Source organism: Lucilia sericata, unplaced genomic scaffold (assembly GCF_015586225.1).
Source record: "Lucilia sericata isolate MDLA Ls3-8-SP2 unplaced genomic scaffold, ASM1558622v1 Contig000316F_arrow, whole genome shotgun sequence".
Lineage (NCBI taxonomy): Eukaryota > Metazoa > Arthropoda > Insecta > Diptera > Calliphoridae > Lucilia > Lucilia sericata.
This window is the reverse complement of record NW_023994340.1, coordinates 94,223-121,757: the sequence shown is the minus strand read 5'-3', so window position 1 is coordinate 121,757 and position 27,535 is coordinate 94,223. Positions and strand designations below refer to the sequence as shown.

Genomic DNA, 27,535 nt, shown 5'->3' with positions numbered 1-27,535 from the left:
GTTATAATTTTACAAATTATTTTTGTTGAGTGAAATTGTTTCAGATCTTCGGATTTTTTCACAATTTACGTGATTTAGTGCTCTACATTAAAATTGTTTGTATTCTGTAAGTCTGTCCATACATCCATTCCATACATATGTTTTTAAATGAACATTCATTTATGTTTATTTCGACTCGCATTGTGAGCAAATGCTGCTGGTTGTTTTGTATTTTTGTACTTTTTTTTCATTACAATTGAGTACAAGAGTATAATAAATTTCACAAAAAAAAAAAAACCTAAAAAGATGCGTATCTCACAATTTCATATGGGGATGTGAAATATTGACGATGTTCTAAAAGATCTCGCCGTTTTGAGTAGGAGGCCGCTATAAATGATCAATTTGAAACAGTTTCTATTTTGCTCTAGACATATTAACAACGCGAAATTCGTTTTGTAATAGGTGTAATACAGTGTTGCCATTTAATTGAATAAAATTAAAAAAAATCCAATAGAAAATTTTTAATGCTCATATTGTTTAATTAAATAAACAAACCAAAAGAAAAAACGAGAGAGTTTTTTCTATTTTCAAAAGCAAGAAAAAGAGTAAAAAAAATATACGATTTTGTATAAAAACGTAAAAGATTTTCCTCCATCTGGATTTGTGAGTCTCTAACACCGAGTGTATGTGTAAAACAGTGATTTATAACGAAATTATATGGAAATTTTCAAATACGTTTCAAAAGGTATATATACCAAGAAAGAAAATAAGCATAAATAATAACAAATTTAAAATAAATTAAAAATTTTAAATTATAAACAAAGCAAATCGTAAATAATATTTAAAGAAAAATATCTAAAAACTAATATTTGGATAAGAAAAAATAATAAAATTAAAGAAAAATATTATTAAGAAATTTCGGTGAAATATTTAAAATTTTTCCTTGGTGCTAATAACAGTGTGATAAGGAATAATTCATACATTTATGTAGGTATATAGCAATAATTATATATAAATATTAAATGATAAAATGATTTTTATAACTGAAAATTTTGTCCAGAATGACACTACTTTTCTTATGACACAACCCTTAAATACCCATCAAACAACAATAGTTTCTTTGTTTTCAAATTCAAATTTTCTGTCGTTATTTCAAACAAAGGTAAAAAGTGTTTTTGGATCGTTTTTATAACGTTATGAAAATAATGTGACATATATGTGACATATAATAATTCATACAAGTTTAACATTTTTTAAAATTAAGAATTCTCCTCAAATCTCAACTGTACCTTTATAAACTTTTGCTAAATTTAAAATTCATTCATAATAAAATGTTTATTTTTGCAAATGTTTATAAAGCAAATCTTTCATGATTTTTTTATAAAATAAATATTTCTATTCTATTGCTATCTATTGCTATCTAAATGCTATTGTATACATATTTTAAATCGAATAAGAAATCGTATATATTTTCGCAAATTCGCTTCAAATATAATTATATTCAAAATGAAATGTTTTGAAACTTCTATTATAATTTTTAAAGGTCTTTAGTATAATTTTAGTTATACATATTAACAAGTAAAATTTCCACTATAATTTGTGAGAATATTAATTGAATCATAATCAGAAAACTCTAAAAAAAAACAAAATTTTCCATAAATTTTGCAGTATTTTTAGTGATTTCTTCCATCCCCTTGTAAACCTTGTAATCAAACTATAGGTCGTAATTATCAAGATAATTTGGAAAATACAACCGTACACAGAGGGAAAAGGAAATATACTCGCCTGTTACCAAATTGACACCAAATAGTTTCTAATTTTTCAATAACATCTGTTGTCAAAGTATATACATACGTACGACAAAGTATATACATACGTACGACAACACTATGTAATGTTGACAACGCAACGTTGTCAACATGCTTTTCAATGACTACTATTTACCGTATGCATTATTTTCAAGTACTCTTATAATGACTTACATATGTATAATCATATATGTAAGTACTTTATTTTGAGATCTCACCTCTAGTAAAGGCGACATTTTTAGAGAGTACAACGATCTCTTTGAAAATTTGTTTAATAAGAAAAAATTATTCTTTACCATAATAAGACAATTTAAATCGCCAAGAAACATATCGATCAGTTGAGTTATATATCGCTACCCCAATCAGCTCCAGATTCATTATACTTAAGCTATAGTTTTTTATTCCCAAGCATAAAGCTATAAACTGGAAGAAATGCTAAATACAGCATTAGCTTTAAGCCACAAGTCCATGCTATCAATCATGCCAACTGATTTATAACGACGACGTATTGATCTGTAAGAGACCTTACTCTTCCAGTTTTAAACTTTTCATTATATGTGCTTCAGGACACATAGGAATAATTAGCATTGAAAGATCAAATATACTTACTATAAAAGGAAGGGATCTTGATATGGACGTTAGCATCCCATACGTCGACTAGTAGTAGTGGGTAGAGCGAGAAGTAACCTCAAAATGTGTACAAATCAGCATATTCTGGAATCCTAAACGCGATCGGTATTTCTTACCGAATTGTTTACCGGTCGTGTAGTAGGGAGCCGGTGTATGCTGGAGAATTGTCAGGTTAGCGTTCAGAAGTTGCCTGTCATTCCGTAGAAAGATCTTTATGATGATGGGAATGGAACTGATGCAAAAATTGGTGAAAGATTGAAAAAGTCGCCATATATTGGAGACTAGTACTGATTTAGTATGACTTTTTACGCTTCGGAGAAGTTTCATGCTACGCGACTATTTGTCGGGGCAATTATTGGGTTCAGTTGACTTTGGAAATTCTTACATCCTTTGTTACAGATCGGTTCATGAAGGGGGATCCTGATTTATTATCTTGGGTATTTCGGGCTACCAAATACGTCTCTAGGTGCTGTTGTTAAACCAATAGAAGCCATCTCAGTAGTGTGGTTGGGCCACTTTAAGAGGTCCAGGAATGCGCTGGGGTGAATCTTTAGATGATGAGAATGTTTATAGGGACAGAGCATTCCTCATAACATCAATAGGGTGTTTTCACCTGATGTTGGGTACGCCCCTTCTATTGACTCTAACCAGTGATTGCCTTTTCCTTTGTCGGGGTTAGATTGAGCTTACTCAGGACACCTGTCCTTCCCCAACGGGGCTACTATGGCAAGAGATTAGATAGCTCGAGTACTTCAGCAAAGTGCTTTTACATGGACCGGCTTAGCCATGTACAAAAATTGCAACATGATTTCTTCATTGAAGATTGAAAGGGCGATGTTAGACCGTTCTCAAGGCTGCCCAGTGGAAGAAAAAGACCACCGTGAGATAGGAGGCTGTATATCACATCAAAATATTTTGTTAACTGAATGTATTATCCTTTAATGTTCAGAAACTCTGTTTCCTAGACGGAATGTTATATCCGGAATAGTATCACTTCCAAGATATTTGGCTCGTACTTCGACGAATGCCTGACAGTCGCAATGAAAGTGTTCCAAAATTTCACTGTCTTCTCCACATGCTCTACATTCGTCAAAATCCGCACATCCAATTTTGTATAGCTGTGTGTCCACTCAGAAAACGTAGCATTATACTAACCTTAGACTTACTCATTTTAATGGGATTTCTACTCCTGCTCTCATTTGGGTCACCCCATAGGATCTTTGCAATTCTACCCACCGATTCCATTTTCCAAGAAGTCTTATTGGATTATCTCACTGTCGGTAAATATTTTAATCCAATTTACGCATTCATCTATTGCTCATTTTTCTGCCTGGAATATGGTGTTTTGATTAGGTAAACGGTAGTATATTTCTGTTTCTGGGTTCCCAATTTAGAGCCCTAAGTGTAGCAACAGATTCCTGCGGGTATTAACTGTAATATTGCGCTTGACCAAGACATTATATCTCGGATCAGTGTTTCAAAGTTTCCGACATATTCTGTGTCTGCTATGCGATCGGACACATCCGATGATTGTGTATAGCCTTCCAATGTGTACAGTATACATTGATAACGTGTCCTATAAGCCCTTTTGGGTAGTTCGGCTTAAGTTACGAGCATTGGTTGACGTAGTACTCATGACACCACTTATACCCAAGCTTGAGTAGCTTGATATTACAACACAAAGAAGTCCAGCAGCAAGATGCATAAGCTAAAATTGGTCTAATTACACTTTTATAAAGCCAATGTGTCCCATTTTATGCCTAGGTAGGTAGGTAGGTAGGTCGATAGGAGGATGTATACTACATCAAATCCGAAAAAATACACCTAGGCCACTATCGGGCCTGTTGTGCGCTCCTTATCATGAAAAAAAAAAACTGAAAGAATTATTTTTCAGTGTTCAGAAACTCAGTTTCCTGAACATAATTCCTAAGAATCTTCCAATCAGTGTTAGTCAGGAATGTTATTTCCGGAATAACATCACTTCCAAGATACTTTATACTTTTATGCCTATAGTTCTCCTACATATCGCTCAGCACTGATGTGTCTTGTTGATCCCATCCTCTATGTGGTATTTCTATTTTAATTTCCGGTCAAGGATTACACCTAAGTACTTAACTCTGTATGTCACCGGTATCTTCTTGCCCAGAAAATAGGGTTCAGTATACTTAAAAATTTTGGTCTTTCTTTTGAAAAGAAAGATTTCCGTTTGCGGCCGGTTAACGTTGAGGCCTCTTGGTTGAACCCAGCTTAAGGCCGTATTCAGAGCCTCCTCAGATCTTCTACAGAAGTAATTTGGATCCTTTACCCTTAGAAGTACTTATTACGACATCGTCAGGTTTAAGTCCTTCCTTGGTTAGGGTCCGTAGGAGGCTATTAATCGTTGCAATCCAGAAGGAGACAAAATGCCACCCTGTGTTGTACCGCAAAATACCATTTTCCTGATAGTTATATAATACATCTCACAGCTTATCCATCTGTTCTTTAGCATGTAGTTGATCCAGCTATGTCTGGTATACTGCTTTTAACCACAGTATAGACTATCCATTCCAAGGTTTTAAGTAGGAAGGACGTAATGCTTATCGGTCGATAGGACTAAGGTGTCGCGTCGCTAGGTTTTCCATGTTTGGGTATAAATATTACCCTTGCATCCTGCCGTTTAATTGGGGTATATGTCAGTTTCAAGCAGGCCGTGAAAATCTGTGAGAGATGTACGGATACCAGTCCCGTCTCCATCTGCAAAAGTGCTGGGAAAATGCCATCCGGACCTTTATAGGGTGCAAAGCTCTTGATGCCAGATGTAATAACTATTTCTGTGTTTGCATCCCCTTTCTCTAATACCAGTTGGAAAATGAGAGTCTATTAGGAGTTTCATTGTCTTCTCCATATCCTCCAGCCCGTGTCACCGACCATTGATTCCGGTTGGACATGAGTTTTAAATAGCAATTTTTTATCTTCGATACATCATTTAGGCTATTTACCTTTTCACAGAACAGTTTCCAGATGTCTCGTTTGGCTCTTCGAACGATTTTCTTATATTCACCAAGTTTACTATGATACTCATCCCAGTATACTGCGGTCTTTTTACGCCGTGCCGGAATAATCAGAGCTCGTTCCAAGACCCACTAAACCACGATAATGATCATAAAATTAAATTTATCGAAAAAATAATTTTTAATGTATGTATATAATTAAAAAATTATTTTATACATAACCGATGATCAAATACCTAATCACCCTGTAAATTTCATTACTATCTTTAAAAAAAGAAACAAATTAACATTTTATTCTTTAAACGATTTGAAAACGCTTAAAATGTCATTGGCATTCTAAAGTGAATTACTCTCTATACAAAAAATTCAACATTGACTACAACAAAACAATACAACTTGTACTTAAACGCAAAAATTCCTTAAATCACAGTAATTTTTTTATTAAATGATTTAATAACTGAAAAACTCTCAGACAAACAGATACACAACACAAGTAAAGCCGGAAATCTGTGCGACATTTTTAATTAATGTCAAGTTAAAAAATAAAATTTTACAAACTGCTGTTTTGTTCAATTAACCAAAAAGAAAAAAAAAAACTACAATAAAAATATAAACACACTCAACGAATCACCAAGATACAAATGCCATGGAAAAAATATTCTGCAAACTATTAACATGAAATTATCCTGAAAAAATGCCACAATAAAACCAAAAATAAATAATAAATTTATATTTGACCATGCAACACCACACTGCAACACACACTCTACAAATCAAATTAAATAAATTTTTTTCTTAAAAATTTGCAATCGAAATAAAAATAAAACAAAAACAAAAACAGCATTTAAACTGATAAACACCATAAGGAAGGAAATAACATTTAAAAGATACAAATAAACAAATATGTATCCGAAATACGAAAATAATAAAATTTAAGAAAAAAAGATACAATCAACTACTACAACTTGTTTAAATCATTAATGAGTGATTTTTCTTTCGATTTGTTCTATTCGTACATACTGCTTGACCACAACACACCCCCCACCCCCACAAACAATGATGATGAATTGTTTATACAAAATGTACCACCGAGTACAAATAGATTTTCAAAATTTTCAAAAGTTCTTCTTCCGTTCGTTCATTCACTCTCTTAGTTTGTATCTACTATATATATACTTGTGTTTTATATCTTTCGAATTTTCTATCTAGTATATCACACTCGAAAAATATTATTGTTTTTGTTTTTTTCTTATAGTCCAAAATGAAGAATATTTCTTTGTATGTATTATAAATCAATTTCTAAGAAAATACACTACAAATATCTTTTTGCTTGTTTCATTTTTAACAAAATTTAAGAATTTTTTTAGTAAATAAATTATAAATATTTATTTGTGAATGAAAAATCTCATATGTTATACAGTGTATGACAATAATAAATGGACACATTTTGCTAAATAAACTAAAGGTAGATTAGATTATGCTTTTGAGTAATAAATTAAAAAAAACGTATTTCATAAATATTACGAAATAGTCATACACTGTATGACAGATTTGAAATATTTTGAAGAATAATTTCTAGCTGACTGACCTGTTTAATCATGGCTGCCACTTAGAAAATATCTAGATTTTAAATAGAATATCAATAGTACTACAAGCTACAACTGATTAGTTATAAATTGTAGCCAGCCGATCATACAATACCCTACGACTTTAAGTAGTTTACACAATTCACAACCGGCTTGTGATAACGGCCTGATGATGATTATTGAAAGTAAGCAATACACAAGATGTCGAAGCGCCTTCAAGGCAAGTGTTCAATGTTGTCTTTTTCATCCACAGACATATAGACTAGACTATAGACTAGACTATAGACTAGACTATAGACTAGACTATAGACTAGACTATAGACTAGACTATAGACTAGACTATATACTAGACTATAGACTAGACTATAGACTAGACTATAGACTAGACTATAGACTAGACTATAGACTAGACTATAGACTAGACTATAGACTAGACTATAGACTAGACTATAGACTAGACTATAGACTAGACTATAGACTAGACTATAGACTAGACTATAGACTAGACTATAGACTAGACTATAGACTAGACTATAGACTAGACTATAGACTAGACTATAGACTAGACTATAGACTAGACTATAGACTAGACTATAGACTAGACTATAGACTAGACTATAGACTAGACTATAGACTAGACTATAGACTAGACTATAGACTAGACTATAGACTAGACTATAGACTAGACTATAGACTAGACTATAGACTACGATAGACTAGACTATAGACTAGACTATAGACTAGACTATAGACTAGACTATAGACTAGACTATGGACTAGACTATAGACTAGACTATAGACTAGACTATAGACTAGACTATAGACTAGACTATAGACTAGACTATAGACTAGACTATAGACTAGACTATAGACTAGACTATAGACTAGACTATAGACTAGACTATAGACTAGATAGACTAGACTATAGACTAGACTATAGACTAGACTATAGACTAGACTATAGACTAGACTATAGACTAGACTATAGACTAGACTATAGACTAGACTATAGACTAGACTAGACTATAGACTAGACTAGACTAGACTAGACTATAGACTAGACTATAGACTAGACTATAGACTAGACTATAGAGTAGACTATAGACTAGACTATAGACTAGACTCTAAACTAGACTATAGACTAGACTCTAAAATAGACTATAGACTAGACTATAGACTAGACTATAGACTAGACTATAGACTAGACTATAGACTAGACTATAGACTAGACTATAGACTAGACTATAGACTAGACTATAGACTAGACTATAGACTAGACTATAGACTAGACTATAGACTAGACTATAGACTAGACTATAGACTAGACTATAGACTAGATTATAGACTAGACTATAGACTAGACTATAGACTAGACTATAGACTAGACTCTAAACTAGACTATAGACTAGACTATAGACTAGACTAGACTATATACTAGACTATATACTAGACTATATACTAGACTATAGACTAGACTATAGACTAGACTATAGACTAGACTATAGACTAGACTATAGACTAGACTATAGACTAGACTATAGACTAGACTATACACTAGACTATACACTAGACTATACACTAGACTATAGACTAGACTATAGACTAGACTAGACTATAGACTAGACTATAGACTAGACTATAGACTAGACTATAGACTAGACTATAGACTAGACTATAGACTAGACTATAGACTAGACTATAGACTAGACTATAGACCAGACTATAGACTAGACTATAGACTAGACTAGACTATAGACTAGACTATAGACTAGACTAGACTATAGACTAGACTATAGACTAGACTCTAAACTAGACTATAGACTAGACTATAGACTAGACTATAGACTAGACTAGACTATAGACTAGACTATAGACTAGACTAGACTATAGACTAGACTATAGACTAGACTATAGACTAGACTATAGACTAGACTATAGACTAGACTATAGACTAGACTCTAAACTAGACTATAGACTAGACTCTAAACTAGACTATAGACTAGACTATAGACTAGACTATAGACTAGACTATAGACTAGACTATAGACTAGACTATAGACTAGACTATACTAGACTATAGACTAGACTATAGACTAGACTATAGACTAGATTATAGACTAGACTATAGACTAGACTATAGACTAGACTATAGACTAGACTCTAAACTAGACTATAGACTAGACTATAGACTAGACTATAGACTAGACTATAGACTAGACTATAGACTAGACTATACACTAGACTATACACTAGACTATACACTAGACTAAACACTAGACTATAGACTAGACTATAGACTAGACTATAGACTAGACTATAGACTAGACTAGACTATAGACTAGACTATAGACTAGACTATAGACTAGACTATAGACTAGACTATAGACTAGACTATAGACTAGACTATAGACTAGACTATAGACTAGACTATAGACTAGACTAGACTATAGACTAGACTATAGACTAGTCTATAGACTAGACTATAGACTAGACTATAGACTAGACTATAGACTAGACTATACACTAGACTATAGACTAGACTATAGACTAGACTATAGACTAGACTATAGACTAGGCTATAGACTAGACTATACACTAGACTATAGACTAGACAATAAGACTACTAGACTATACTATAGACTAGACTATAGACTAGACTATAGACTAGACTATAGACTAGACTATAGACTAGACTATAGACTAGACTATAGACTAGACTATAGACTAGACTATAGACTAGACTATAGACTAGACAATAGACTAGACTATAGACTAGACTATAGACTAGACTATAGACTAGACTATAGACTAGACTATAGACTAGACTATAGACTAGACTATATAGACTATAGACTAGACTAGACTAGACTATAGACTAGACTATAGACTAGACTATAGACTAGACTATAGACTAGACTATAGACTAGACTATAGACTAGACTATAGACTAGACTATAGACTAGACTATAGACTAGACTATAGACTAGACTATAGACTAGACTATAGACTAGACTATAGACTAGACTATAGACCAGACTATAGACTAGACTATAGACTAGACTATAGACTAGACTAGACTACTAGACTAGACTATAGACTAGACTATAGACTAGACTATAGACTAGACTATAGACTAGACTATAGACTAGACTATAGACTAGACTATAGACTAGACTATAGACTAGACTATAGACTAGACTATAGACTAGACTATAGACTAGACTATAGACTAGACTATAGACTAGACTATAGACTAGACTATAGACTAGACTATAGACTAGACTATAGACTAGACTATAGACTAGACTATAGACTAGACTATAGACTAGACTATAGACTAGACTATAGACTAGACTATAGACTAGACTATAGACTAGACTATAGACTAGACTATAGACTAGACTATAGACTAGACTATAGACTAGACTATAGACTAGACCTATAGACTAGACTATAGACTAGACTAGACTAGACTATAGACTAGACTATAGACTAGACTATAGACTAGACTATAGACTATAGACTAGAACTATAGACTAGACTATAGACTAGACTATAGACTAGACTATAGACTAGACTATAGACTAGACTATAGACTAGACTATAGACTAGACGATAGACTAGACCTATAGACTAGACTATAGACTAGACTATAGACTAGACTATAGACTAGACTATACTAACTATAGACTAACTAGAGACTAGACATAGACTATAGACATACTAGACTAGACTATAGACTAGACTATAGACTAGACTATAGACTAGACTATAGACTATAGACTAGACTATAGACTAGACTATAGACTAGACTATAGACTAGACTATAGACTAGACTATAGACTAGACTATAGACTAGACTATAGACTAGACTATAGACTAGACTATAGACTAGACTATAGACTAGACTATAGACTAGACTATAGACTAGACTATAGACTAGACTATAGACTAGACTATAGACTAGACTATAGACTAGACTATAGACTAGACTATAGACTAGACTATAGACTAGACTATAGACTAGACTATAGACTAGACTATAGACTAGACTATAGACTAGACTATAGACTACTATAGACTAGACTATAGACTAGACTATAGACTAGACTATAGACTAGACTATAGACTAGACTATAGACTAGACTATAGACTAGACTATAGACTAGACTATAGACTAGACTATAGACTAGACTATAGACTAGACTATAGTCTATAGACTAGACTATAGACTAGACTATAGACTAGACTATAGACTAGACTATAGACTAGACTATAGACTAGACTATAGACTAGACTATAGACTAGACTATAGACTAGACTATAGACTAGACTATAGACTAGACTATAGACTAGACTATAGACTAGACTATAGACTAGACTATAGACTAGACTATAGACTAGACTATAGACTAGATATAGACTAGACTATAGACTAGACTATAGACTAGACTATAGACTAGACTATAGACTAGACTATAGACTAGACTATAGACTAGACTATAGACTAGACATAGACTAGACTATAGACTAGACTATAGACTAGACTATAGACTAGACTATAGACTAGACTATAGACTAGACTATAGACTAGACTATAGACTAGACTATAGACTAGACTATAGACTAGACTATAGACTAGACTATAGACTAGACTATAGACTAGACTATAGCTAGACTATAGACTAGACTATAGACTAGACTATAGACTAGACTATAGACTAGACTATAGACTAGACTATACGACTAGACTATAGACTAGACTATAGACTAGACTATAGACTAGACTATAGACTAGACTATAGACTAGACTATAGACTAGACTATAGACTAGACTATAGACTAGACTATAGACTAGACTATAGACTAGACTATAGACTAGACTATAGACTAGACTATAGACTAGACTATAGACTAGACTATAGACTAGACTATAGACTAGACTATAGACTAGAATAGACTAGACTATAGACTAGACTATAGACTAGACTATAGACTAGACTATAGACTAGACTATAGACTAGACTATAGACTAGACTATAGACTAGACTATAGACTAGACTATAGACTAGACCTATAGACTAGACTATAGACTAGACTATAGACTAGACTATAGACTAGACTATAGACTAGACTATAGACTAGACTATAGACTAGACTATAGACTAGACATAGACTAGACTATAGACTAGACTATAGACTAGACTATAGACTAGACTATAGACTAGACTATAGACTAGACTATAGACTAGACTATAGACTAGACTATAGACTAGACTATAGACTAGACTATAGACTAGACTATAGACTAGACTATAGACTAGACTATAGACTAGACTATACACTAGACTATAGACTAGACTATAGACTAGACTATAGACTAGACTATAGACTAGGCTATAGACTAGACTATACACTAGACTATAGACTAGACAATAGACTAGACTATAGACTAGACTATAGACTAGACTATAGACTAGACTATAGACTAGACTATAGACTAGACTATAGACTAGACTATAGACTAGACTATAGACTAGACTATAGACTAGACTATAGACTAGACTAGACTAGACTATAGACTAGACTATAGACTAGACTATAGACTAGACTATAGACTAGACTATAGACTAGACTATAGACTAGACTATAGACTAGACTATAGACTAGACTATAGACTAGACTATAGACTAGACAATAGACTAGACTATAGACTAGACTATAGACTAGACTATAGACTAGACTATAGACTAGACTATAGACTAGACTATAAACCAGACTATAGACTAGACTATAGACTAGACTATAGACTAGACTATAGACTAGACTATAGACTAGACTATAGACTAGACTATAGACTAGACTATAGACCAGACTATAGACTAGACTATAGACTAGACTATAGACTAGACTATAGACTAGAATATAGACTAGACTATAGACTAGACTATAGACTAGACTATAGACTAGACTATAGACTAGACTATAGACTAGACTATAGACTAGACTATAGACTAGACTATAGACTAGACTATAGACTAGACTATAGACTAGACTATAGACTAGACTATAGACTAGACTATAGACTAGACTATAGACTAGACTATAGACTAGACTATAGACTAGACTATAGACTAGACTATAGACTAGACTATAGACTAGACTATAGACTAGACTATAGACTAGACTATAGACTAGACTATAGACTAGACTATAGACTAGACTATAGACTAGACTATAGACTAGACTATAGACTAGACTATAGACTAGACTATAGACTAGACTATAGACTAGACTATAGACTAGACTATAGACTAGACTATAGACTAGACTAGACTATAGACTAGACGATAGACTAGACTATAAGACTAGACTATAGACATAGCTATAGACTAGACTATAGACTAGACTATAGACTAGACTATGACTACTAGACTAGACTATAGACGAGACTATAGACTTAGACTAGAGACTATAGACTAGACTAGACGATAGAACTATAGACTAGAGACTAAGATATAGACCTAAGCTATAAGACTAGACTATAGACTAGACTATTAGACTAGACTATAGACTAGGACTTATAGACCTAGACTATAGACTAGACTAAGAACTAGACTTATAGACTAGACTATAGACTAGACTATAGACTAGACTATAACTAGACTATAGACTAGACTATAGACTAGACTATAGACTAGACTATAGACTAGACTATAGACTAGACTATAGACTAGACTATAAGACTAGACTATAGACTAGACTATAGACTAGACTATAGACTAGACTATAGACTAGACTATAGACTAGACTATAGACTAGACTATAGACTAGACTATAGACAGATATAGACTAGACTATAGACTAGACTATAGACTAGACTATAGACTAGACTATAGACTAGACTATAGACTAGACTATAGACTAGACTAATAGACTAGACTATAGACTAGACCTATAGACTAGACTATAGACTAGACTATAGACTAGACTATAGACTAGACTATAGACTAGACTATAGCCTAGACTATAGACTAGACTATAGACTAGACTATAGACTAGACTATAGACTAGACTATAGACTAGACTATAGACTAGACTATAGACTAGACTATAGACTAGACTATAGACTAGACTATAGACTAGACTATAGACTAGACTATAGACTAGACTAAGACTAGGACTATAGACTAGACTACTAGACTAGACTATAGACTAGACTATAGACTAGACTATAGACTAGACTATAGACTAGACTATAGACTAGGGACTAATAGACTAGACTATAGACTAGACTATAGACTAGGACTATAGACTAGACTATAGACTAGACTATAGACTAGACTATAGACCTAGACTAGTAGACTAGACTATAGACTAGACTATAGACTAGACTATAGACTAGACTATAGACTAGACTATAGACTAGACTATAGACTAGACTATAGACTAGACTATAGACTAGACTATAGACTAGACTATAGACTAGACTATAGACATAGACTATAGACTAGACATTGGACTAGATATAGGACTAGAAGACTAGACTCTATAGACTAGACTATAGACTAGACTATAGACTAGGACTATAGACTAGATATACGGGATAGACTAAGACTAGGATATAGACTAGACTATAGACTAGACTATATACTAGACTATTAGGACTAGACTATAGACTGACTATAGTAGCTATAGACTAGATATAGACTAGACTATAGACTAGACTATAGACTAGACTATAGACTAGACTATGACTAGACTATAGACTAGACTATAGACTAGAGCTATAGACTAGACTATATACTAGACTATAGACTAGACTATAGACTAGACTATAGACTAGACTATAGCTAAGCTAGCTATAGACTAGACTATAGACTAGACTATAGACTAGACTACAGGGTAGATGGTTCTGCCGGTCCATGTACAAGCACTTTGTTCAAGTACTCGAGATATCAAATCTCTTGCCATAGTTGCCCTGTTGGAGAATGACAGGTGTCATGAGTCAAATTGAGAGTCAAGCTATGAGAAATGAAGGAAAATCAGCAGGCATGGGGGATAATGAGTACACAAAGTAATTCATTACATGATCAAATACAATTACTTGTAATGTGTAAATGTGCAATAACCAATTACAAATACTTGTAATTGTAATTGAAGTTTTTCCAATTACAATTACTTGTAATTGTAATTGAAGTTTCCAATTACAATTACTTGTAATTGTAATTGAAGTTTCCAATTACAATTACTTGTAATTGTAATTGAAGTTTTCAATTACAATTACTTTTAATTGTAATTAAGGTCTTACTAATGACAAATTACATGTAATTATAAGGAACAAAATTCATAATTACAAGTAATTGCAATAGGAAATTCTTCAATTATAAGTAAGTATAATTGTCAAAACTTGAATTACAAATTTAAGTAATTGAATTGTCAAAACTTCAATTACAATTACAAGTAATTGTAATTGGTAAAGCTTCAATTACAATTACTTCAAATGTAATTGTAATTGAAAATGTAGTCATTACCCCCCAAGCCTGAAATAAATTAATCATGTAAAATTTTAGTTATACCTAGCTTTACCAACCATCTCATGGTACATCAACTCATACCCTTTGCATTATCAGCCCAAATCTAACCTTTTATTAACTACAGCAGTGCCCTCTGTCCGTTCCACAGTGGATCTCGAAGAACTCTCAACCAATTGACTGCTAGGACAAAGTCCTGCGTTCAATTGGCCTCCTATAGTAGTGTAGATTGTCTGGTGGTCTAGTTCGATCCCATATCAAAACATTCCAAGGAAGGCCGATGATACATTTGATCATTATCAGTTAATAGTTCCGACGGACTAGAAATATTGGTAGTACCTCTTTTCCTCGGGCTTAACGCCAAGATATGAGAAGGCCGCTATTAGTTATCTTCGACACGTAAAATGTTTAATTGCAAGCTTAGAAATGCCAAAGTTATTTCCAAATAATGTCCATTCTGCATTGCTCCATTGTGCCATGCTTGAATGAACTGAATTCCGCGATCACACGAGCTTTTCATGCTTTGCTCACAAGCCTCGCTTAATCGTGTAATAGGAACACATACATACATATACTTGATACTTCTAATTAATGTATTTCGGTTAAATTGAGAGTTAGGGACACTGAAATATATAATGACATTGGTCATGGTCCCGCCCTACAAAAAGTAGGTAGGCCAAATCTAAGGCAACAGGCGGACTATATATTACATGTACCAAGCTCTTTTTTAAACATTCCCTATTAGAATACCAACAAAAGAAGACTGTATCGCTAACACTGTCCTTCGCAAGATGCTATATATAAAACTGTTACGGGTAATGGCTCGGAGCTGGGCCTCAAAGTTCCCATCACATTGCCAAATGCCTGCCCTGTTTCTTAGGGTGAAATTTTCGCCATCGATATGGCAGCGAGAAACATCTGAGAACAAAATCTCAAGGCGTCGATCAAAACGTCTAGCCTAGAAAATGATAAGGTCGAAATGTGTTCTCAATACAACTCCGAAAAGATTTTAGTTAGAGAAATCAAATTATCAACGAATGCGGAATTAAGGGAACGACCTGAGCAGAAACTTTTTCGCAAGAGGCTTTATGACTCATGTGGAATACTATTAATCCTTGCAGAATATCGAAAATACTCTGGCCAGTTTTTCGTGGAAAAAGGACCTTGATTCCATTGGCTCTTAATATAATATTTTCAAGGTTTCTTAACGCATGTATTTCAGATCGTATAGAATACCCAAGTAACAGTTATTGTAAAAGTTTTTTAGACAAGGAGGAAGAACAATCGGTACTGCATCACTCTACAAAAGCACTGAGATATCTTGATACAAGCTACTGTCATGAACTGAACTATTTTAAAAATGTATTACTGACAACGATTGTCTCTGAGACCAATGGAAAAAATAGTGAATCAAGTTAGGTAAAGGTTTTATAATGAGTCCTTGAGTTCTCCCACGAATTCCTTTAATCCAATTTCAACTGTGCATTGGTTTAAACAACTTTTTTAAATAATTGGGGATATCGTGGTATCTCATATCCATAGCTCCCATATAAGACCCTCTTCCGCGATAAAAGATATATGGTAATAAGGAAACATTTACAGCAAATAACAAAAGTATCTATTCGTAAAACACTTTTACTTGTACATACATTTTTATTTCAAGACCCACATGACATTTGAGGGTTAAATATTTTTTTTTTAAATAACAAGCTAAATGAAATTTTAAAACAAGTACGTGCTTTAAAAAAAATATTTGTTTAATACTAATTAACAACAATTTTAAGAATTAAATTACATTTTTATTATAAATCATCACATTAAAAATATTTTTTTTCTCTAAATGGAGAAAAAAAGAACATTTAATAAAAATAATTTTATAATTTTTTTAATGGTCAATTTTAGTCGTTTTGTTGTTGCTTTCTCTAAGTATAGGATATGAATTGCGATCATTATTATTTGAATATCGCAGTAATAATACGTAATAGAAAAACAAGAACATATTTATGAATAAAATAAAAAAAAAATTTTAAATATGTATGATCAAGCACTTATACTTGAATGAATGAATGAATTGACTATGTATAAACATACAAATGGATTTATGTTTAAACTTTTATAACACGCCGGAAGTGTACACCATCTACGCCATCATGATCATCAGTAGCACTCGCACTATCATCATCATCATCGTCAACATTGCGTTCGTTGTTATTATTATCATTGTGATCGTCATCATTGACTTTAGTTACGGTAGAGAACAAGCTATAGAGCAAATAAGAGATCTTTTATAGAAATCATCAATAAAATCGGTTGTAGCAAACAAGTACATTTATTTGTTTAAAAATAATGTTTCATTTTACTCGAATCTGTTTTCGTATACAATTTTTTTTGCTAATTTATGGCAATTTTTTTTTCATAATTTTTGCGTTTTCCATTAAAAATTTTTGTTTTAACATAACGCGTGTTCTAAAGTGAAGCAAAAATTTGTTAAATATGTAAATTGATACACTGATTATAAAGTGCTATAAACATAATTTATATTTATACATATGAAATTATTGTTAACCTTTGTTAAAGGAAGGAATCCACCCACACCCCCCCCCCCCCCCCCCAAAAAAAAAGCTAAATCAATTTGTTAAAAACATTAAAGGGCTTGATAAGCCGCCAAATATATTTATAGAAAATGCACTGTCTAAAGTTTTTAATTAATTTTTAACTACTTTAAGTTATATTACGCCCTTACTGCATAAAATTGTAATTAAAATCACTGCATCAGTTTACAATGGAAACACTTGTGTTTTTAAGAACTCGAGTTTATATTTAAGAAACACTTAAAAAGTATTTATGAATGGAAAAAACGGAGGGAGGGAAACACTTGAGACAAGACCTCGTGCTAAAAATACAAGAAGAAAAACTACCTGACTTTAAAACATGTTTATGAACATTTGAGTGGCTATTTGAAACTAAGTATGGTAATAATAACACAACACAAACCCAAAAAAGTCCATAAATCTTTTCAAGTACGAGTGTTTTTCAAATGGAAAATTTCAAGGAAATTTTGCTAAATGAAGGAGGGATGTATAATTTTGGAAATATTATATTAACTATTGGAAAAAACATTTGTTTTCTAATAACTAAACTTTTTGGAAACATATTTGTTTTAGTAAAATGACAAAATTACAAATTTATAGGTTTTTCTTACAACAAATTTTCGGGATTTGATCATACTGATCTGAATCTTATAACCGATTTCGGAATATTGGATGTGAGGTGTCTATAGACACCACAATTACCGAAAGCTTGATGCTAAAGATATTGAAGCGGTAATGGGATTGAACATTAGAACATGAATATAAAACTATGAGGTTAATGTATCATTGATTGATAAGAGGGATTTCTAGGATTTCTGAAAGCAAGAGAAACATAGATGACATTATTTACTACTAGATTCCACTGTAAACTAAAGAACATATCTGGCTAAAACCTTATCAATCTGTTTTTTTTTTTTTTTTTTTTTTATCAAGGGAATAGGTTGGTTGTATCTAAGTTTGTTATTATTAACTCCTCTTTTTCCGATGTATAAAATGAGATCTTCACTATTTCTTAATCAATCAATCTTTTTAAAATTTTTCCTAGTTTTCGATTATTTTTGGGGTTTTATTTAGACTAAACTAATCTTGTTTGAAGCTTTAAAACGATATTATAGATCATATATCTAGCCAGCTATGTATGCCCGAACAAAGTTTTGATTCAAAATATATGGTCCAACATAATTTTATCATTTTAGTTATATTGTCTATATTTAGTTTAGTTTAGTTTGAACACTGAACCCTGCGAAAATTGAGACTACTCCGCACATGCATGTAAAGAGTTCTCCTCAAAGAACTAGAACTGGTCCGAAACTAATCCAAATGTATGAAAAAACATACTCCATTTAAAATTGTGAGGTCCTAGCTGAGGATGACGTAATCCATCTATGCATTACATCAGACTAATTCCAAATGTTGCTTTTTAAAAATTTTAAATATGGTCGATAACTCACCACATAGAACTACGTAGCGGACCATATATTCCAATAATGTATATGGGGGAGTAGATTTTCGATAAATGAATCTTGTACTCCAATAATTTTTGTAGGGAACTAGTACACGTAGGTCAGACCTGCTGAAAGTACAGTATACTATAATTTGAAGAGGAAGAGCAATCAAAAAAGGTGTAGAAGGAGGAGAGTCAAAGACATATTAGCTGCAACCAGAAGTTACCATTTTTTAACCAATTATATAGCTCTGACAGATCGTCAACAATGCACTGTCTTTGAAATTTAAAAGACGCATCTCCTAGCTTATGGCAGAAGTCATTATAGGGTAATCGCAGTACTTTAGCAAGGAACCAAATTTTCAATATCCGGTGATAACAGTAATCATATGCCTGACTTGGGGTCAACTTAGTTTGAAGAGATCTGATTATAGTTTTCTTTCCAAGAAGTCTAAAGACCCACTAAAGCAGCGTAAATAGAGTTTTATGGAAGGTATTCTCAATGATTCTCTTATAAGGATTCATTTTTTTTTTTTAAATTCAATTTGCAAGAGAATCCAACCCAACAAAAACTTATATTGAACAATATCATTACATATCATTTTCTTCTTCTTTCATGTATAATTCAACATAGAGTGACAGGGAAAAAGACACAATGGCATTTAAAGTCATTATTTTAATACAGTGATGATATTGGAGGCGAGTACTTTCCACGCTCGATTACAAGTAGGGAGTTATATAAGTATCTAATACCTATGAGTTACTAAGATACATCCACTGAGCCTACTTTTGCTGGGAAGTTCCTGAGCAAACAGTTATTGTCAAGTTTCTTAAAAGTGGTAAAAAGAAATGAGCATTTTTTTGCCATTCTTCAGATTATTGTAGTTCCCATATTCGAATAATTGCGAACTGGGTTAAAGGTGTTATGAAAAAATGCCTCCTAAAACTAGTCGAAAAGCAAATTAGAAAGACGGCAAACGAAAACATAATTATTTTGGAAATTCAGCTCTCCAAACTTTAGTTTGGGCCCAATAGCATTTTAATGGGTTTCAATCTGTTGGTAGTTTTCCTCTTTGGCCGATTTCCATTATTAAACATTTATGATCAATATATGAGGAACATATTGGATAAATTCATAGAAATATTGGCATTGAATAAGAATCCAGTTTTTTTTTTTTTTTTTTTTTTTGATTTTTTTAAAGCTTTTTGTCTCAAATCGTCAAAATATTTATGAATTTTACACAAGACTCTTTGGAGAATAACGTAGGACTTGAAAAATTTTAGTGAAATGTTGACTATGTATATGTTTTATTCAAGCCGGAAAGTAATATTCTGAATATTTTTTCAGAATTAAAATAATTAATCTTGCGTTTCTTCTCCTAAACAGAGGAAAAAAGAAATATACACGCCTGGTACCAAATTGACACCAAACTGTTTATAATTTTTCAATAACATCCGTTGTCAAAGTTGACAACATTGCAACAATTCGTTGACGAAATCTAAATTTTATACACATCCGTTGTCTAAATGTTAACAGACGTGGTAAGCTCACTATTGGCAACGGATTGTTTGTCAACGTTGCGTTGTCAACATTACATACACAGAGGGAAAAAGAAATATACACGCTTGGTACCAAATTGGCACCAAAGAGTTTGTAATTTTTCAATAACAACCGTTGTCAAAGTATATACATACGTACGACAACACTATGTCGCAACGTTGTCAACATTGCAACAATTCGTTGTCAAAATCTAAATTTTATACACATCCGTTGTCTAAATGTTAACAAACGTGGTAAGCTCACTATTGGCAACGGATTGTTCAAGTTCTAAATAAAACTATGTTGTTTTTTAGAATTTGATGTCACACATGCTAAAAAGGATATTATCCTGCGATATCCTTTGAAAAAACTTTTTCCATATTTCATCAAAAGTGATGAAACACTTCAAAATAAAGTGTGAAGTGAAGTTATATCAATTAAAAGTCCAGCGGTTTAGCTTTATTCATGAAAGGGTGGAAGAATATCGATATTTATTCCCTACACCACTGTAATGGGGAGGGTATTATGCGTTGGTGCTGATTTCAAAATTAGTATTCTTTTCAATTTCCATACAAATTAGCTAAAGACTTATAGCACGTAGGTGGGAAACTCTATGTACTTTCCTGACTCTTATATCATTAAGGACAAATTTCTTAAATTTTGATGCTGTTTTAACTACTTAATCAGAATAATTTTTAGTTTATGATATTTTACATGAACATCCAGCCAATTTATGAACCCCCAAACAAACATTTCAGTAAGTTATCTACAAAATGATTATATTCATATTTATGAAATGGTAAAAAGGTGTAAAAGAAATATTTATCCACTCGATTTAACATAAACATTAAGGGGAAATTAACGAATTCCGTTGAATTTTCTACTTCAAATAATTAAAAGAAATTTACAACAAAAATATGTCAAAATACCATAAACTATATAATCCTAAAGAAGAAAAATTTTTTTATCATATAGAATTTTAAGTATTTCAAAATTTTGTGTACAAATACATATAATAAATATACTTTTGTTTTCCCTCTTTTTTGTACAGATTTGAAATTGGACAAACGATGCTGTGGATATAAATCACATAAAACTACCAACAACAGAATAAAACAACTAAAATTATTACCGAAAAAAAAAAAACAACAAACCAAACTAACACCTTTAAAAGTTTTAAACAAAAAAACGAAGAAAAGAAAATGTGGGCCTAATAAATTTATCAGCGCCTAGACTATTTCTATCTATGCTCCAGAGGAATTATGGGAAAGATGATGAAGATTGATGAAGATATTATGCTAAAAATGACACAAAACCTAATTAAAACACATAAATAAATATCACATTTTAAATGATCATAACACAAAACGAAATAAGAACATTTCCGTTGCCAAGAAAACAAAACGAAATATTTACCTTTAACGTAAAACGAAAGGTGATCATTATCTTGTAATAACATCATCACCCGCCCAAAAAAGTATCATTTGTATTATTATAATCACAGAAATTCTTTACGCTTGCCACATCAATCATCACTGGGAAATTCTAAAGCAGGAGTTCGTACAATCGATCGATCGTACAACAAGGCGGCAAATGAGACACACAAACATTTATGGATTTTAATGATTTTAACATCAAACATTTAAAATTAGAAATTTAAATATAAAGACAAAAAGATACATATACACATATTATATTTTTAGATTTGTAGCCCCAAAAGAAACACATGTTGCTACAGATCATTAGACTAACAAATCAAACAGCTACAGTAACAACAGCAACAACAACTGCAACAATAGAGATTTTCAACTAGAAATAAAGTTTTGAGATTTCATCTTCTTCTCCTTGGGCTGAACAGCAAAAGAGGCGCATCATTTGCTGCGTTTCTCCTTGGGCCCAGTGCATTTGAGTTTTGAATGGATTTTCAATCTTTTTGCTTTTAAGTGGATTTCCGGTACAACACACCACAACACGACACAATAACAACAACAACCCAAAAAAAGTAATAGAAAAACATTTATTTTGAGGATCATTAAAAGAAAAGTGAAACTTAAAGCAACATACTTGCAACACATGTGTCATAAATGAAAACGGCAACAAAAATACCATGTTGTCATTAAAAGAGGCACAACCAAAAAACCCTTAAACAAACCCTCTTAAATTTTACTCAAAATCACATTGAGAGAAATCGAGAGAGCACGTGACAACAAGAGTGCTCAAGGAATAAGAAAGAGAGCCGAACTATCACTGATTGAGTGAACTTTGTTAAAAGGCCTATTGCCACATATATCACAGATTGTTGCATTCATTTTATAAACAAACATCATGGTGTTAAGATCGCAAAGTGCAAGACATAAAACTCCTTTAGGATACATTAATTACTTTTTAATATTGGCCGTCGCGTTAATATATATTACCGTCATTACAACAACGCCGGTAACGGCTATGGCTAGACGATTTTCTCCCTCGGATGCGAATGATTATGACTATGGCGGCTACACTTCACAAGTGGAAGTAAGAAAACGTAGTGGTGGTGCAAGTGGTAGTAATACAAATGCCAGCATATCTCCATATCAATTTGATGATACCGAAGCCGATGAGGAGAGAGCTCAGGAACGTGATCGTAATGATGATGCCGATGACGAAGAGGACAATCATCAACAACAGCCTCAGCAATCGGATAAATTGCCCAAATTTAAAAATCCCAAAAATCTACGTAATATTTATTCCAAACCCTCTGGCAGTTTTATACAACTCTCTTGCCCCTCCATAGGCAAACCGGATCCCAATATAACCTGGCTCGTTAATGGCACTAAAATATTACTCAATGGCAGTAAAATACGCCGCACTAAATGGTCACTTTTTATGGAGGATCTATTACCCACTGATTCAGGTTTATATACCTGTAAAGTTTGCAATCCCTATGGCTGTATAAATCACACCACAAGTCTGCATATTAGTGATCGTGTCAATCACAAACCTATTAGTCTGATATCACCGGCCAATTTAACTTTATTTATAAATGAAAGTGGCGAAATGAATTGTACCTATCTATCCGATCTATTCAGTTCGAAAAGTTGGACTTTCACCCCTTGCAACTCCACACACGGTTGTTCGCCCAATAGCACAGTACTCCAAGATGTACAAGATGTTTTGAGATTTGAAAATGTTACTAAAGATCAAGAGGGCTGGTACACCTGCATGGAAATAAATGGTTTGGGTAAATCTCTAAAAAGTGCTTACCTAAGAGTAAAAGATCCCAGCGAAACTAAGGTTACCAAAGTAATAAGATCACAAACTTTATGGGAAGTGGTGGTGGCCACAGTAATTATATTAATGTTATTGTTATTAGCCATTTTCATTTACTATGTATGGCGTAAAATGAAGCATGAAAAGTTGCTGAAACAGCGCATCGAAACGGTGCATCAATGGACTAAGAAAGTTATAGTATACAAACCCGCCAGTGGTGATTCCTCGGGATCCATGGATGCCATGATTATGCCAGTGGTGAAAATTGAAAAACAGCGTACTACCGTCTTACAAAGCTCCAACTCAGAGCCAGTGCCTTTTAATGAATATGAATTTCCTTTGGATTCTCATTGGGAAATACCACGCAACCAGCTGATACTGGGAGCCACCTTGGGTGAAGGTGCCTTTGGCCGAGTGGTAATGGCAGAGGTAAATAATGCTATAGTAGCAGTCAAAATGGTCAAAGAGGGCCACACTGATGATGATATTGCCAGTTTGGTGCGTGAAATGGAGGTTATGAAAATTATCGGCAAACACATTAACATTATCAATCTTTTGGGTTGTTGCTCCCAGAGTGGTCCTCTGTATGTTATAGTGGAATTTGCTCCTCATGGCAATCTCAAAGATTTTTTGAATAAAAACAGACCTGGCAAGGAATACGATAAAGATGGCAATCTAACCTCTCCGCAACATCATCTTACCGAAAAACATTTAATCTCTTTCGCCTTTCAAATTGCCCGTGGCATGGAGTATTTGGCTTCACGCCGTTGTATACATCGTGATTTGGCGGCGCGTAATGTTCTGGTATCCGATGACTATGTCATGAAAATAGCCGATTTTGGTTTAGCTCGTGACATACAAGACACCGACTATTATCGTAAAAACACCAATGGTCGTCTGCCCATCAAATGGATGGCTCCTGAATCTCTGCAAGAGAAATTCTATGATTCTCAAAGTGATGTCTGGTCCTACGGCATATTGCTGTGGGAAATAATGACATTTGGTGCCCAGCCCTATCCCACCATTATGTCAGCTGAGGAGTTATACAGTTATCTGATGTCTGGTCAGCGTATGGAGAAGCCCGCCAAATGTTCGCTCAATATTTATATGTTGATGCGTCAGTGTTGGCATTTCGATGGCACTGCTAGACCCACATTTACCGAAATAGTAGAGAATTTAGATAAACTACTGCTAACGAATGAAGATTATCTAGATGTGGCGGTGGCGAATCTAGAAACACCGCCCTCTTCCAGTGATGAAGAGGATTCCGATGAGGAGTCCTTGCGTTATCATTATAAGTAACGAGATTATCGGTAGGTTTAAAGTATTTAGAATAATTTAAGAGTTAATATCATAAACTATGGTTGTTTGTATGTATGTATATCGTTAATTAGTTTGAAGAGTGTAAATAGTGAAAATTTGTTAACTAAAATATAATTTATTGAATTTAAAATATGAACTTAAACTATGTACTAATTAACAATAATTTTAAAGAGATTATCACAAATAATTAATTTTGCAATTTATAATTTTATTTTATATTTTTTTTCAAATCTGTAAATATTTAATTTTAATTTTGTCTCATTATTATTTTCCCTTTCAAAAAGTTTATTTTGTAGTAAAACTTTTCGTAAACCAGCTAAAAAATCCAAAGATGTATAATTTTAAGTTTATAACTTTTTTAGTTTTTCCTACTAAACCAAAAAGTCTGTATAATATTTTTCCAAAGATTTAGTACCAAAAAATTTAAAATAGAAAATATGATTAATTAATGTATAAATATAATCTTAATTATAATAATGTAAATTATTAATTATAATATTTTTATAATATTTAAATACAATAAATTAAAATATACTATTTTATACTATAAATATTAAAATAATGAAATATTGTTTAATTAATTAACTACTTTGACGGAATCTAAAAAAGTAGGTGTATTCACATTTACCAATTTTTAGAAATTATTTCTTTTTTTGTTTTTTGATCCGAAATTATATGTCGGTTCACCTTTCAACCATACAAGTTAATAGCCTGGAACGTGAACATTTAAAATATATTCCCAATTAAATTCACTCTCTGACCCAACTTGGATGACATTCTCTTGAATTGATATGATTCTCAAATTAACCTTACAATAAATGCGCAATTAATGAATCGGCCTGTCTGCGGTATTGAACAAATTCGACATCTGAACGATATACTATTGCCTCTAGCTGAATATCAAATAAAATCTCGCTCTACAAGAGCACAGAAAGAGATACCATATTAAAGTACCGGAGGTTTCATCCTGTAACCATTGGAATAATTTATTTTAAAATTATAATAAGGTTATAACAATGGGCCAAGTAACCTGTGAGTGTTCTCGCAGTTCAGTTCTAGTTTACTTCTAGGTCAGTTCTAGCTCAATTCTAGTTGAGTTCTACTTCTATTCCGGTTCAGTTCTAGATCAATTTAGTTCTAATTCAGCTCTGGTTCAGTTTAGTTCAGTTCTTGTTCAGTTCTAGTTCAGTCCTAGTCCAGTTCTAGTTCAGTTCTAGTTCAGTTCTAGTTCAGTTCTAGTTCAGTTCTAGTTCAGTTCTAGTTCAGTTCTAGTTCAGTTCTAGTTCAGTTCTAGTTTAGTTCAGTTCTAGTTCAGTTCTAGTTCAGTTCTAGTTTAGTTCAGTTCTAGTTCAGTTCTAGTTCAGTTCTATTTCAGTTCTAGTTCAGTTCTAGTTCAGTTCTAGTTCAGTTCTAGTTCAGTTCTAGTTCAGTTCTAGTTCAGTTCTAGTTCAGTTCTAGTTCAGTTCTAGTTCAGTTCTAGTTCAGTTCAGTTCTAGTTCAGTTCTAGTTCAGTTCTAGTTCAGTTCTAGTTCAGTTCTAGTTCAGTTCTAGTTCAGTTCTAGTTCAGTTCTAGTTCAGTTCTAGTTCTAGTTCAGTTCTAGTTCAGTTCTAGTTCTAGTTCAGTTCTAGTTCTAGTTCAGTTCTAATTCAGTTCTAGTTCAGTTCTAGTTCAGTTCTAGTTCAGTTCTAGTTCAGTTCTAGTTCAGTTCTAGTTCAGTTCTAGTTCAGTTCTAGTTCAGTTCTAGTTCAGTTCTAGTTCAGTTCTAGTTCAGTTCTAGTTCAGTTCTAGTTCAGTTCTAGTTCAGTTCTAGTTCTGTTCTAGTTCTGTTCTAGTTCAGTTCTAGTTCAGTTCTAGTTCAGT

The 27,535-nt window shown here is 32.8% G+C and overlaps 1 protein-coding gene across 3 annotated transcripts; it reads left to right on the top strand.

The window, feature by feature from the left end:
* Positions 1–401: 401 nt before the first annotated feature.
* Positions 402–26,824, top strand: LOC119603609 (fibroblast growth factor receptor homolog 1). Of its 3 annotated transcripts, none has more exons than XM_037955692.1 (2): positions 402–724; positions 22,154–26,824. In XM_037955692.1, the coding sequence occupies exon 2, from the start codon at positions 23,428–23,430 to the stop codon at positions 25,651–25,653; it is 2,226 nt and encodes a 741-aa protein (XP_037811620.1). In that variant the 5' UTR covers positions 402–724; positions 22,154–23,427; the 3' UTR covers positions 25,654–26,824. The 3 variants fall into 3 exon arrangements, with proteins under 3 accessions (XP_037811620.1, XP_037811619.1, XP_037811621.1); XM_037955691.1 differs by having other exon boundaries at positions 402–966; XM_037955693.1 differs by having other exon boundaries at positions 402–970.
* Positions 26,825–27,535: the final 711 nt, after the last annotated feature.